Raw genomic sequence first — 14,725 nt, 5'->3', positions numbered from 1 at the left:
AGACAAAATATATGCCACTACTATGAAGCTGAAACAATGTAGAGTAAAAAAAAAAGAACACGGCATATTTTACATACACATTAAAGCCAAGGCTTCAAGGTTTTGGCAATCTCAGGACGAGAGCGCCAGAGGCTGTTTCCCAGAGGCCTCTGCCGAGATGTTCTCCTCGCCCTCCTCCAAAGGTTAGGAGTGTTTGTTCCAGCTGCATGTAAAGCAGGGCTGCCTGCACCTCTCTCCATTAGTCTCTGGCTGACGAGTTGACTGAGGGACTGAGGGCGGTGGCAGCCGGTGAATTGCTCCGCAGCTCATCAAAACGCCCCATCCTCCTCCAAAGATCAGTCATTCCTCACGTATAGCGCAGCCAGTGCAGTGCAGCACAGCACAGCACAACACAACACAGCGCAGCCTGCCAATGGGAGGGGGGCCTCTCAGAGGAATGCTGCCGTATCTGTCTCCTCTTTCATTTCATGCTGCAGAGAAGGGTGGTGTGTGTGTGTGTGTGTGTGTGTGTAGTGGGAGGGTTGGGAATGGGTCCTCTCATCTGGGGCATGCTAATAGAGCCCTTTTGTTTGTTTCAGACAACAACAGGGGTGAGCGATGAAGGTGCATCGTAGATGGAATTTAGCAGCTCACAGCAGAATGCTGTGCAGTTCCGTACGGAACGTTGTGACAACAGCTGGGAATCTGGAAGCTACATCGGAGAATCTACACAAGAGACAATGTCTATGCAGTAATGTCTGAAAAAGCTAAAGCGTTATAAAAAAACAAAAAATGCCTACTCTGAAATAATCATCTTCACAATCTTCATGTCCTACGTCTGTCCTCCTGTAATGTTCTCAAAACATTGAAGTAAACAAAACAAAAAGCTAGAGTTTCAACAGCGCCATTAACAGACAAACAAGTAGCTATACTGTAATAACCCATGCCTAACTGTGTCTAACATTTAGGCAGGTATGATACCTGTGTACTTTGGACCAGACAAGGGAAAATCTACACGACAACGCAGTCTGAAATGCTCATGTAGGCTTAAACTTTAGGCCCTAAAGGAAACGGATAAAAAAAACAAATGCTAATGCAAAACACCTGCTCATGTATAGGATTAATGGAGATAGCATACTATTTCTATTGTATTGGATCATATAGGAAACGTCTGAAACCTTCAGTAAAAGTCAACCACAACTCTCAAGAGTTATTATAAACTTGTATTCTGATTGTGAATTCTAAGGGTGACTTATTTTGATTACAAACCAGCCATGCTTATCCTGCCCATTCCTATTGAAATCTTGTACTGATTTTTGCTGCCATTGCGAGTTTTTCCCCATCACAATCACATGTAACCCCTCTCCTAGTTACTCTCCACTGGCTCCCTATAGTAGCCAGAATTAAATTTAAATCTCTCACTCTGGCCTATAGGACACTGACTGGATCTGCTCCTAGCTACTTCAGTTCTTTGATCAAGATGTACATTCCCAACCGCCCATTGCGATCTTCTGAGGAGCGTCTGTTATGTCGACAAGCCATTCATGCTAGGTAAAACTGTAGATCCTATTCTTCAGTGGTTCCGTGTTGGTGGAATGAGTTGCCCAGTGCTCTCCGTTCCAGCAACAGTTTTGGATCTTTCAAGAGGGGTCTTAAGGCATATTTGTTTAATATGCACTTAGTCTTTTGAGCGTTTGTTATGTGTTATGGTTTGTATATTAGTATTGTTTTGTTATAATTTGTCCATTGTTAGAATTTGACATTTATTCTGCTATTGTCCTTAAATTTAGCCTTACCATGCTATAGTTATTGTTATTATTTAATTAACTGAGTGACTTATTTGATTGCTATTCTCATTTCATTGTTTTATTTCTCATTAGGTTAGTGCTTAATTGATTGTTTTATTGATAATATTGCTATTCTCCCTTTTTGTAATTGTTCACTGTTATTTAATTGTATTGTTATTTATTTGTATGTCGCTTTGGACAAAGGCGTCTGCTAAATAACCATAACCATAACCATAACCATAACCATAACCACATTCAATATTACATTTGATAGACATTCAGCAGTGGTTGCACTGACCCAGTCAAAAACCAACAGATCCAAGTAAAAACTTGGAATATCAACACCAGGCTATATATAATGAAGTTTTTTTGTATCAGTTGTTTACACCACGAGAGTCCATCTTTGGGTTATTTTCTCATGGTATTCTGTGTGAGAAGGCCCTTTGAGAATGACTGTCACACCTCACTGAAGATGATGAGGATGATGAGCTGCTTTGCTGCTAGAGGAGAAATAACAGAGTAATATTAAACTCAGAATCGGATCACCTTGGATCAGATAGGCTATTTAGCAACACCAGACTGTCTCGCCATTGGGCTTCCTGCAGTACTATAGTGGTGGCAAAAAAAACAAAAAAAAAACAGTCTCAGCCATTAACTCTGAAAGCTTTTGGGCTCACAGCATAATTGATCTCAAGGATAACTGTCTGCAAATGACTGAAATTAGCATGGATACAGAATATTATGGTTTATACCCTTTAACTGAACTGAACAAAATGTCCAAATGACTTTCACTTTCTGCTTTTATCTGGTGTAACTGAGCACCAATAGCAACTGAATTGAAGCTCAAGTCTGCATAGTTCACTCCATTCAACTCTGCAATGATGGCATTAAGAGCTGTCTTTGTGATTGCTGTCACAGATTACTTAGAGTTGCCATTTTGCAAACCCCTTTGCCCTGCTGCAGTGTAATTAGACAAAGTGAATCAAGCTAAGAGTAGGTAGCTTGCAAGAAAGCCCGAAGGAATCTCAGGCAAGACAGTGTTAACACCAATACCATCCCAGTACCATTGTTTAGCACAGAGCTGCGGAAATGACTACTCCTGTTTATTGATCATTACAAGGTAAAAGCTGTGTTGAGTCATGGAACTTCAGATGTCAGCGGCAGCCAATTTAAGAGGTGAAGGAGCTGGATATATCGGTCCTGAAGCATTTCGTTTTAAACAGCAAAAAAGAGAAACCGCCCTTACTATACTGATATTGCTCACGAATGCACCCTTTTGCCAGTGAATGCTGTCTACGTAATAGAAATGGAGACAGATCATAGTCATGAAATGAGTGGGTGGATGGAGGGGAGGGCAGGGTGTTTAGGATGAGTATGTGTGAGTTTCTGTGTCACTGAGCAGAGAAAGTGGCACTGAGGAATCGTGTATCACACACACACACACACACACACACACACACACACACACACACACACACACACACACACACACACACACACACACACACACACACACACACACACACACACACACACACACACACACACACACACACACACACACACGGTTGTTAGTGTGCCACACACTGTTCGAGAGTGAGAGAAAAAGGTGAAACTATGAGTAACTGCATCTGCTAACGCCCAACAGGCGAAATGAATGAGACCTCGTTAATTTTTCAAAGCAGAGGTAAGTTGGCTGCAGTGATGTGTTCATCTCTCAGTATCCGACCTTATTGAGAGGCCACTCTCTGCTCTCCTCTCAGATCATCATCAGCCATCTGCTCCTCATGTTTGTGAGTCACATTGGTGACCACACACAGAAGGAATGGGCAGAGACACAGTCCGACTAAACTATTGTTCCACTGCATCAATGGGCACAGTCCAACTAAATTACATGTCCTACTACATCAAAACTCAAAAAGTCAAACCAAACTATGTACTACTGTGGAGTGTGGAGACACGGGCAAACTAAACTAGAAAAGCACTCCAAGAGCGCCATTTCAGACATTTCCTGAAAATTTCATCGCAATCCATCCATAACTTTTTGAGTTAACAAACAGACAAACAGACAAACAAACCCTGATGAAAACATAACCGCCTTGGCAGAGGTAACTGAACTCCCTGCTTTACCCAGAGACACAGTCAAACTAAACTGGACTACAGTACGTCCCACTGCATCCTGTGTTTACTTAGCATGACATCGCAGACATCCTGCTTCGGCCACTCCTGTGAGGAGTCCAGACCAAGTGTTTTAAGTGTTTAGGCAACAGCATGGCTTCCAGCCTGGTGCCACCCATGGGTGCCACCAGACTCACTGGTCTGGGTAATCTCGATTGGGAAATGTTTTCAACCCTATAGCATTGAATGGGCATAGACTTTGCATTAACTTTGGCCAAAATTGGTGAAATCTATAACCAATCGCATTGATCTGGGATCCCTAACATTACTTCTTACTTCACCTTTACAAACTGATAATAAAACACATTCGAAGTCAGGAAACAATCAAATTAATTGTATTACCTGCAGTATAAATGTATATTCTTCCGACTGCTTCTTTTTTTCAATGTTTGCGGGCGTTGCTACCACCATTTACCAGTGCCGTTATGTTAGTCGAGGGAAACGTAAGTGCACGAGGAGCCAGACTAGTGCTTCAATGAAACGAGACACAGGCGGGCGGGGCCAGGCCCGGCCATGGCAACGGTTACTACGATTTTTCTCAATTAAGGAAAGGCTATATGGCTAACATAGTTCCTCTCAATAAAGGAAAAAACAACGTTCCTCGTCAGATGGAGCAACATCAAAGCCTCGGGGTTATATGCCTCCTCTGGCAATAGCAGAAATTTTGGATCGGAATTTTGAATCATGTAGATGAAAGGAAGATTAAGGAAGAGTGTGTGTGTGTGTGTGTGTGTGTGTGTGTCTGTGTGTGTGTCTGTGTGTGTGTGTCTGTGTAACAGAAGTACAAGAAAAACTCAGGATGATGAGTCATAAGTAGCAAGTGAATCTGATCATGCTAATCTGCTCCTGAACTCCATGCCAAACCCCACAGCCCCAAACAAACACATGCACATTCAAGCTGTGTTCATGCTGTCTTCTTTGCCTCAATGAAGTTGTATGTATTATACATTAAATCTGCAGAACAAGTAGTTAGAATCAATTACACTCTGCGCAAAGTCTCCAAAATGAAGGCATTACAGCATTATTTGACAAAAGAAACCGTATACATCCTTCAATGACCACATGCATGTCAGCTTTATGTGGCAGTCATGTGTGTAAACAAAACACTTTACACCAAAAGGCTGTAAAAGTTGATTTTGTTTTTGCACATCAGTGACATAAAACCGTTTAAACGGTGGTTTCCCCCTCCTCAGCTCACTCACAGGCATTAGATTACAACACTCCGTCCTTAAAACTGCCTGAGTCAATTAACATGAATAATGAATAAGGCTCCATCTTTAGAGCCGGACAAATGTCTCCACTCTCTCCTTCTGCTCAGTAACATTTATTTGAGACTTAAAGGTGCAGTGTGCCATTCTAATCCCAAGCACATTTGCGTTAAATTCAATTGTTCCTAACAAAGTCTCCTGCCTGCATGATGCATCTAGCAGTATTTATATGGAGTATTATGTGTGCTGTCTGTAAGCATATTCACAAATTAGTCACTGCACTGCATATACTGAGCCTTTTATTTTCTGTCTTAGATGTGCATCAACTCCCTGATGGTCATATTACACAGAATACCTGAAATTGATATGGTTGTGCCATGGACTGGGTGCACTTCAGTACTTCTTGCGATAGCCTATACTGTCCTCTAGTGGTGGACACATGGTATTACAATGCCTGGTTTAGCATAGTATTTTTGTATTAGACCCTGTTTCAATCAGAGGCTTTTGGATTTAGTAGGTTAGCTTCAGACAGTTAGCATCTAAGTTGGCCACAGCCATCTTTAAAATGGTGCCTGACATGTGATCACTTCTGGCCACATTTTCACAAACAGGCCAATTAGGTGCCTACTCACAGATAATGTAGTACCTAATAGGCTTGTAGGAATATTTTTGACTGAAGTAGCTAGCCTAGCTATAGCCATTGAAATTAATGAAGGTGATACTTCCTTCCTCCCTCTCTCCTGTTACATCTAATAACCCCATGGATTAAACAGCCATCAATTTCACAAGATATTGAAAATCAAAAGGGGGAACATTTCCTATGAATCCATGTACAGTTAGATTGTAATATTGATAGTAAGTACAAGGAATAACAACTGGCGATGATACTGTATTTCTGTTCTTATATATATATATACATTTATATATATATAAATGGTGTCCAAAACTAGCAAGATGAGCCTAAATGTATTTCAGGCACAACCCTGGAGGACCTGTCCTCGCTGCACAAGGACAGGACTAGTCTGAAAGAGACCCGTGCAATCCTGGCTGCCATCCCCCGGTCCTGTATGTTCAAGCTGTTCCTGCCGGGCAGCAGCCAGATAATGTTTGCCTACATGCAGAAATAACATATTCAAGAATTCTATTTTGCCTGCAGTCATTGTCCATTTACATAACGTATTGCTACTTAAATTAATGTTAACCCTGCAGATTTGCTATTTTGATGCTTTCTATATGTTTTGATCTTAATGTTTTTGGTGTGATTTGCTAGTTTGATGTTAACGTTGTTTGATGTTAACGTTGTCGTATGTATTTAGTGTCCATCTTTGATATCAGTTGGGATTTGTGTGGTCAACGTGGCAATTAAGAATGCCAGCTCTGGCCTTCACAATAACATACCTTAAAATGAATTTGAATCATACCGAAAAGGGTTGCCTCCATCGAGAACAGGTACATGCCTGCATAATGTTGCTTTTAGAATAGAGCTTGTTGACTTTCCATATAGGCCATATTGACTAATTGCACCGTAATTCTGTTTACCAGCTCTAGTCAATCCAAATCCACCACTGGGGTCAGATGGATGAAGTCAGGAAGCTCCCATGGTTACTTAATACTGATCAAACCTCCGAGGAGCTGAAACACCTCCAATTTGCATCTCACAATGGATTAACTAACCATGATCCGAAATTGGAGCTCAGACAGTTGAGCAATCTCAGATACTTACTACTACTGAATGTGTCACATTGGACACACATAGGAAATCATGTGCAGTAGCATACAAAATGCTGTTCAAAAACTGTTCATACTTTAACGGATGCTGTGATGTGAAATTAGACTTGACATAGCCAATAGTTAAATAATGCCACCTTCTAGTCAAAACTGAATTAGGCCTACATGTAGCCAAGTTGTTGCTATTATTTACAACCATCACAAAGAAAATATACAGCAACAATTGATTATGTGTTGTAATCATAACTTAATTTACACTGCAAAAATTACCATTGTTTTAGCCTTTTTTCAAGGATTAGGTGAACCTGAACTTAACTTCGACCTTTGAGCATGTGTCATGTTTGCAGTTGACCTCACTGCACCACAGTCAAAAAACATAGATTTGACCTCGAAGTTGAACATATTTAAATGAAAATGTACATGTTTTTTTTTTTTTGTAAAGAGGAACCACTGTGTACGCCTGAATGGCTCCAGTGTATGATTCAGATAAAAAAAAAATTAAAAAAAAGATCGAGTAGCAACACACTAACATAGTCTTATGCGCAGCAACAAACTAACATAGTCTAATGTAAAAAGAACAATTACAAATGTTAAAGGTTAACAGGCTACAGCCATTTCGTGAGGGCTGCTATTTCAAAGGCTTAATCGAGTTCTAGGTCTAACCACGTAGGCTGCATTAGCGCAGCATAGCGCACTGTAGTCTGCTGCATGGAAATGTTGAACGAGGAATTTGTAGGCGTCGTAGAATTAAGGGTGCTAGGCTACCGCGTGCCACGACTCGTGTGTTCGACGGTTCTGCTTTCTACTTTGCGCAATTCCGATCTCGCAGCACACGGCTGATGCAGCAGAGCAAGCAAGGGCGTCCAGACAGAGTAGGACACACCCAGAGGAAAAATGGTCTCAACCAGTACGCAAGTTCTCTCAGCAAAAGGGCATGAAAATCACCTGGGGGCGAGGGTCGAAAAATCTGACCTAAGAAAAAGAGGACTTTCCTGGCATAATGTCACGATGTCACCGAAATCCAAATCATTATAACAAGGGCGTCAGTGAAACGCGTTCTCAAGCAGCAAACCAAGCCGGTGCATTTGTGAAAACAATAAAATGCCACGCAGTCGTTCTGCAATTTTCCTTGCCTGTAAAAGCGATTGTGGAGCACCACAAAGAAATGACCACAGACATAGGTAAAGTGTACAGTTTTTGTTCATTTTATCTTGAATAAATTCGATCATTTTCGTTGTGAATGCGTTGTATTTGCTATCAAGATGGCGCCGCGCTATATCAGGTGACCTTGTTTTCCTATTTTTTCCTCTTGACCAACGTTGGTACAGAAATGCGGAAGTTAAAATGTTCTCTCGAAAGTGCATTGGCTCATTTGAACTTCGGAAGAGAAAACGTTGCCCGCTATTGGCGTGGATGATGTGGCAGTCAAATTCATGATACTTTTATCCACGTCTGAGTTTTAGTGGTTGATGTAACAAGGTGATGTGACAACGTGAATGCAGCAGGCTTTTGTCGGAGCTGTTTGTAAAAGTAAAACTTGTTCATATGTTACCACAATCGAACAAACGCTACTCACGGTGTCACGTTGTTCACGCCATTGGCTACATTGTTTCATGTGGCCGCTGTAGGCTACAATATGCCACCCTAACCGAATTTTGTCTCCAGCGGCTACATCTCATGCTATAGTGTTACTTTTTGTTATTATGGAAGTTAAGCATTGAGTAGAATTTTGTGACGAGATCCTAGGCCTATACATGAGGCATGTGCTGGTTGTGTTGTATTTATTTGTGAAAGATGGAGCAGCCTGCAGCCTAATAGAACGCTATATCATAGTATGAAAGATAAAGTTACAGTAATTCCGTAATTTTCTTAGTCGACGTGAGCCCCCAAAAACATAAGCATATGCTAGTACGACGATAGGCTGTATCTTGTTGATTATTTCGCCTTTTAAACCGTCAGGTGTTCACTGTTAGTTGCAGATCAATACACCCTGATCATCACGATAGACTAATGTGGGCCTTGAACCAAACAGCGAACCAACCAAACCCCACCCAATCCCAAATGTTTCGCTCATTGGTAGACCAAGTCGTTGATGGCATGTTTGCTTTCTATAAGGCGCATGTAATTGGTTAGTGGTGACGACAATCCCACACCCAACTCCCACCTACCGGGAGATCAAGTTTGGGAGACTTGCAGAAGCTAGTTGTGAAGGGGGCTGTAGCTGCATGCAGCCAAGACTCAAGTCCAACTGCGCCCATTGGGTTACTAAATCAGTAATCTAGGTCTTTCAAGATGGATATGAAGAAAAGAATTCACCTGGAGTTGCGGAATCGAACGCCATCAGACGTAAGACACTTCTGTTCAGTAGACGAGCTGAAATATTGCTTTTAATAATGCACAGGCAGATACAGCACTCTTTTTAGTCATCAAGAGGTGCACGCGTCAAGTTGATGCCTTGAATGAAAAAAAGTTTTCTACGACTTATGTGGTTAGATACTTTGCGTTATGACATATGCTCCCGCTTTTGGGCTTAGTAAATATAATTTCAGAAGTCACAGTGGTGTGTTGTCAGTCACTTGAAACTGTAAGAGGCTACAGCACTCCATATCCACTGTATACACAAGGCAAGCGGTGTGAGAGGCCATATTTGCAACTTTGTAGTCTTGCACGCGCCCTTTTCTTTACGTCTATATGTTGCTGGTTTGATGAATAACTCGACGTGGTAGAGGGCTCTTGGATAGATGGTTTCCTCTCGATTTTTCGACCGTTTGAATAATAGAGGCCAATGTTCTTATTGTGATAATGATCACTTGATGGATAGAGGGTGACAAAGTTTTTTTTTTTTGTATTTGCTGAATAATCACATGCTGCCTGACACATGAGGAGAGCGCGCATAGAGAACTGAAAGTTTGTTTTGTTATTCGAACGTGTTGCATCCCTCATTCGTCTTTTGTTTGTAAGTTGGATGGATGTGCAGCGTCATATGGCCCCACATGTAACCTGCACGTCTATGTCTAACTACAGAGTTTCAAATTCTGAAAGAGTACAGACTATGTTCAATTCGATGCCACTTAGCACCAGTAGACGCCTCCAGCATTTTTGTTTTCATGGTTACAGTCCCTCGTAAAAATCTGCAGCCGCTTGAGTAGGCTATGCCAAATAGCAGATGTACAGGGAATAGCCTATGGCCAAGGTCTCCTCGGAGACGCCGATTCTCTATTTATTGTTTATAGATAGCCTACCGCAGTGATTGAACAGGCTAACTGAAATGTCATATCGTTGGATACGAATTATTTATACCAGTCCGTTTGCGAAAGGCTGCAAAAACTCAGGAACCATTTGCCTTACACAACCGGGCAGATAGGACAAGTCTTGCTATGATGTAGCGCTGTGTTTATGTGAGCGATACGCAACTTCGAACTGCGCCGCTCCAGTTCTAAGATCTAGGACAAGCCGCCATTTTACCAAGTAACAAAAGGCAAAAGATTGTTTTATTTACCGCCGAAAACTTCACGGTTGGGACTGTTTATCATGCCTGACTGGTTGATTTTTTTCAAAGAAGTAATACACGTCGAATTCTAACCACTAACCCGGTCTGCTTGCCACTTGGACGGTCAAACTTTGTGTTAGGCTACAGCTAATGCCGCCCCTCCTACTCGTAGGGCACTGAGATTCGTTTACGGACGAAATTCCCTTGATCTTTAAAGGTCTCGTATTACGTCTGCTTGCCAATAACGTGTGTTCTGTGTAATTTGTGTAAGATAAAGTTAGTAAGTCCATGTTTATTAAATTGTCTACTGGTGCGCACGATTCTACACATCAACCTACCTTTATGCGGTCAGCCATTTTGTTTCTCTTAGAAAATTGGGTAAAAATAGTAAAAGAATGAATGTTTAAATTCGGTAGTGTAATGACTTATGGAGGCTTATGCTGACTATTACGTGCACACGTAGGCCACAGGACACACCACACGGCATGGTTGCCTGTCGAGTAATTAAAAATATATATATTGCAAGCCTGGTTTTGTGTAGGCTAGCAGTGGCTTTCATATTTTAATGTAAGATATATAGTCGTTTAGAGCCAGTTTTTGTATGATTATTTATTTTAATTTTAATCACCTTGAACGTTTTGAACATGCTTATAATTGTGTGTGATGGTGAAGAATGCAAATGTTTCTGATAATCATTCTGGAACTTTGATCTGTAAAGGCAAGCTACACTCTGAGTCAAAAGTTTGATCCCATCATTTGATTCAATTTTAAGCTTGCAAAAGGAAACCTCAGACTTCTCCACATGCTGCCCCTGTTGAGTGGAGTTTGTAGGGAGAAAGACTGTCACATTTTTGTAGCCTATGCTACATTTGAGAAAAAAGACTGGGCATTGTTTATTATGTAACTATTCAGTAATATCTCTTGTCTTTGTCTTTCAGGTTAAAGAGCTTGTCCTTGATAATTGTCGGTCAAATGAAGGTAAAATCGAGGGCTTAACAGATGAATTCGAAGAGCTTGAATTCCTAAGCACAATCAACGTTGGCTTGACATCTGTCGCCAATTTACCAAAACTAAACAAACTCAAAAAGGTTGGTTTATCCATGTGTGAAACATAATGCATATCCAAGGAATTCATAGCCTATTAGCTTTAAATGTCATGCTCACAGTTGAACTACATCCTGTCCTTTCTCTTTCCAGCTTGAGCTCAGCGATAACAGAATCTCAGGAGGGTTGGAAGTACTATCAGAGAAATGCCCAAACTTAACACATCTCAACCTCAGCGGCAACAAAATCAAAGACCTCAGTACTATTGAGCCCCTGGTAGGTAGTGTGTGTGTGTGTGTGTGTGTGTGTGTGTGTGTGTGTGTGTGTGTGTGTGTGTGTGTGTTACATGCTACAGGCCACAGAAGACATTTTGTTTTTTTGTGTTATCTTAATTCAAAAACCTTTTCCTGTACTTCTCTCTCCACAGAAGAAATTGGACAGCCTTAAAAGCTTAGACCTGTTCAATTGTGAGGTGACCAACCTAAACGATTACAGGGACAACGTATTCAAACTGCTCCCACAGTTAACATATTTAGATGGGTATGATAAAGATGACAAGGAAGCACCCGACTCTGATGCAGAAGCATATGTAGAGGGACTGGACGATGACGACGATGAAGATGATGATGGTATGTTTTGGATGATTTCATGGCATAACTATATGGCTGATGATTGACTCCCTTAGAAAATACTATTTTGTTTGTAAAAATGTTTTAAGACACTAGGTTATAACTACATGATATTATATAAGTATTGATTCTCGCATGGTGTCAATACACGCATTCCACCATACTTAACAAGACATTGTTACTGACTGGTTGATGTTGTCTTGCTTATGAATTTTGTAATATGCCTTGAGGGCCGTGCATACAAACATGCAAGCGAAAAAAAATCCTCATATGAAGAATTTCCATATTTTTGCTCTGCTGCAGAGGTAGACGAGGACGATTATGATGAGGATGCAGCTCCAGGGGACGATGATGATGAAGATGGTGAAGAAGATGATGAAGATGAAGATGGAGAGGAAGGAGAAGAGGAAGAGGATGATGTCAGTGGAGAGGCAAGTATCAAGCATGAGTGAATGTAGAAGAGTACAGCAAGATTTATTCTAACTTTTAAGACATGAGCAATACCTCAACATCAACTGGTTGATGTCTCGTGCAGGAGGAGGAGGAGTTGAATGATGGTGAAGTAGATGATGACGATGAGGAAGAGGAAGGTATGTGAAAAATAACAAATACTTGTATCTGTCTTACGTGTTTGAGTGTCTTGAAAAGCGTTATTCAAGTTGTTGTTGTTGTTTTTTATTATTGTTATCATTTATTATTATTATTATTATTATTATTATTATTATTATTATTAGTATTATTATTATTATTATCATTATTATTATCATTATTATTACTAGTATCATTGTTTCACACTAACATAGTTGCTCATAAGTGCACTGTCTCTGTTTGTTTGTTAGAAGAGGAACGGGGTCAAAAGAGAAAAAGGGAACTTGACGAAGAGGGGGAAGAGGACGACTGAAGCTATTATCTGGGCACCCTTATTTGTGATCCGACTATTTTAACCCCATATGTGTCTGTCGCTAAGTCACACTGTTTTGTTGCCATGGCAGCGGGAGGAATTAAAATGGCGTGGGATTGGTTGTGGAAACAGGGAATCTGTTGTATTTCCTCCTCTTTTGTACCTTGAATCAGTTGCTTTTGGTAATTCCAAACTTTCTCAAAGAATGTTATGGAATTTTCTTTTGTTAAAAAAAAGAAGCTTGTTTAAAAACCTTACCCACTATGTTCAGTTTTCATTATCAATGCCTAAAATGTGTATACTGTTTTCTGGTGGTGATATTTAAGATTAAAAAACACATTTTTTTAAAAGTGGTGCATGTCTGACTATTTTAAAGATGACTACTGGATTTTAACGAGGATTTTCTTACCCACTCTTTGTCATTGTTGTCTTTTTATTTGTGTGGTTTGAGTTTCTATGATGTCATCATGTATGCGTAGCACAGAGATGCACAGCCACATACACGTTTCCACCTTCAAATGTGATTTCTGTTTTATTGGATTTTGAGCTCAATGTCTGCCCTTGTCAGATGAAGTCCTAAGCATGGATAGTCACTAGGTTTCATGTTCTTTGTAAATAATGACCAAATATATTTTTTTCTATTACCTTTGATAATGGCAGACATTAAATAAGCATTTTCTGTGTATCCATTAACTGTAATAAAATGGGAAAAGCACTTCTGCAGTGATATCTTAATTCCATGTATTTATGTATATAGAATGAAAACAATACATTATGTAATGTTTTTAATATATATTCTATCCCTTTATCTTCTGCTTTATTCCATAAAACTATATTTTTTACTGATGTGTAGAGCATCATCTTTATTTTTCTTGCAGCTCTGTTGCTTATGTGCACTTACAAGGGAGGCATGGTTAATCACTTCATGAATGGCAAGCAGTCTTTGATTGACTGGACTAATCAAAGTTTAAATGCCCAGCTCTGCACAAGATGTCTTTTGACAAATACAAGATATATACAAGAATAAGGTCCTGTGAAGTCAGTGCATAGTCATCAGATAATGGCTGAATGAGTAATAGATGCCTCTGGCACATAGCAAGAGCCAGTCGTTACAGCCTGGTCTGATGCTGTCAAACACAACCAGCATATGGACCATTCTTGAGCTGTTGGTTGAACTGCTGCACACTAAGACAGCGCGTTAGAATTTACAGTTTTTCAGCGTAAGAGATTAGACACATTGGTTTTGTGTGGACTCCCTGATGCTACCCTATGCTTACTCAGCAAGAACGTTTCTCACTGCAGAATGAAAGAACTCGGTGAGAAATGCATGTCAGAATGTTTGGTATCCAGGCTCAACATGTCTCGAACATGACCCCTAGCAACAAAAATATGCTCCTTCAGAGTTGAATCAGCCCTGAGGGATGCTTAGGGATGCTGAACTGCACTTTTAGTTTCCCTTGAGACGTTCTAATGTACCGTCAAGATGTGTCCTGAAATGACATTTGTTCATCTCATCTCGTCTGTGTTCGTCCAAGAACTACACAGTCACGTCACTGCTGGATGTAGAGGAATAATTGCTCTGTAATGTGATCCAGAAATAGTCACGGCTACTTCTTTGTTTACATCAGATGCATTGACTCTGTGTCAGCCAATTCAATTTGTCATGATGTCGAAGTCAATTCTATTTATCCAAATATGCCATTTTGTTTTGGACTTGAATTGTTGTGTGTGATCTACAGTGCTAGACACATACAATTAATGTAAACAATCATGTTATATAA

General features: G+C 40.4%; 1 protein-coding gene across 2 annotated transcripts; it reads left to right on the top strand.

Moving 5' to 3' along the window:
• The first annotated feature begins 8,103 nt into the window (after positions 1 to 8,103).
• On the top strand, positions 8,104 to 13,659 carry anp32a (acidic (leucine-rich) nuclear phosphoprotein 32 family, member A). 2 transcript variants are annotated; one of them, XM_062548979.1, is made up of 7 exons: positions 8,104 to 9,226; positions 11,309 to 11,458; positions 11,568 to 11,690; positions 11,845 to 12,043; positions 12,347 to 12,474; positions 12,579 to 12,633; positions 12,883 to 13,659. In XM_062548979.1, exons 1-7 carry the CDS (start codon positions 9,173 to 9,175, stop codon positions 12,942 to 12,944), a joined length of 771 nt encoding a protein of 256 aa, XP_062404963.1. In that variant the 5' UTR covers positions 8,104 to 9,172; the 3' UTR covers positions 12,945 to 13,659. The 2 variants fall into 2 exon arrangements, with proteins under 2 accessions (XP_062404963.1, XP_062404962.1); XM_062548978.1 differs by having other exon boundaries at positions 8,111 to 9,226; positions 11,842 to 12,043.
• Positions 13,660 to 14,725: the final 1,066 nt, after the last annotated feature.

This window comes from Sardina pilchardus, chromosome 11 (assembly GCF_963854185.1).
Source record: "Sardina pilchardus chromosome 11, fSarPil1.1, whole genome shotgun sequence".
NCBI lineage: Eukaryota > Metazoa > Chordata > Actinopteri > Clupeiformes > Clupeidae > Sardina > Sardina pilchardus.
Note: the sequence above shows the minus strand (reverse complement) of the source record. Positions and strands in the feature narration are given on the sequence as shown.

Coding starts and splice junctions, on each gene's coding strand:
- anp32a (XM_062548978.1), top strand. CDS start 9,173: ATGGATATGAAGAAAAGAATTCACCTGGAGTTGCGGAATCGAACGCCA. Junction 9,227..11,308: donor GGAATCGAACGCCATCAGAC/GTAAGACACTTC, acceptor TTTGTCTTTCAG/GTTAAAGAGCTTGTCCTTGA. Junction 12,475..12,578: donor AGGATGATGTCAGTGGAGAG/GCAAGTATCAAG, acceptor TGTCTCGTGCAG/GAGGAGGAGGAGTTGAATGA.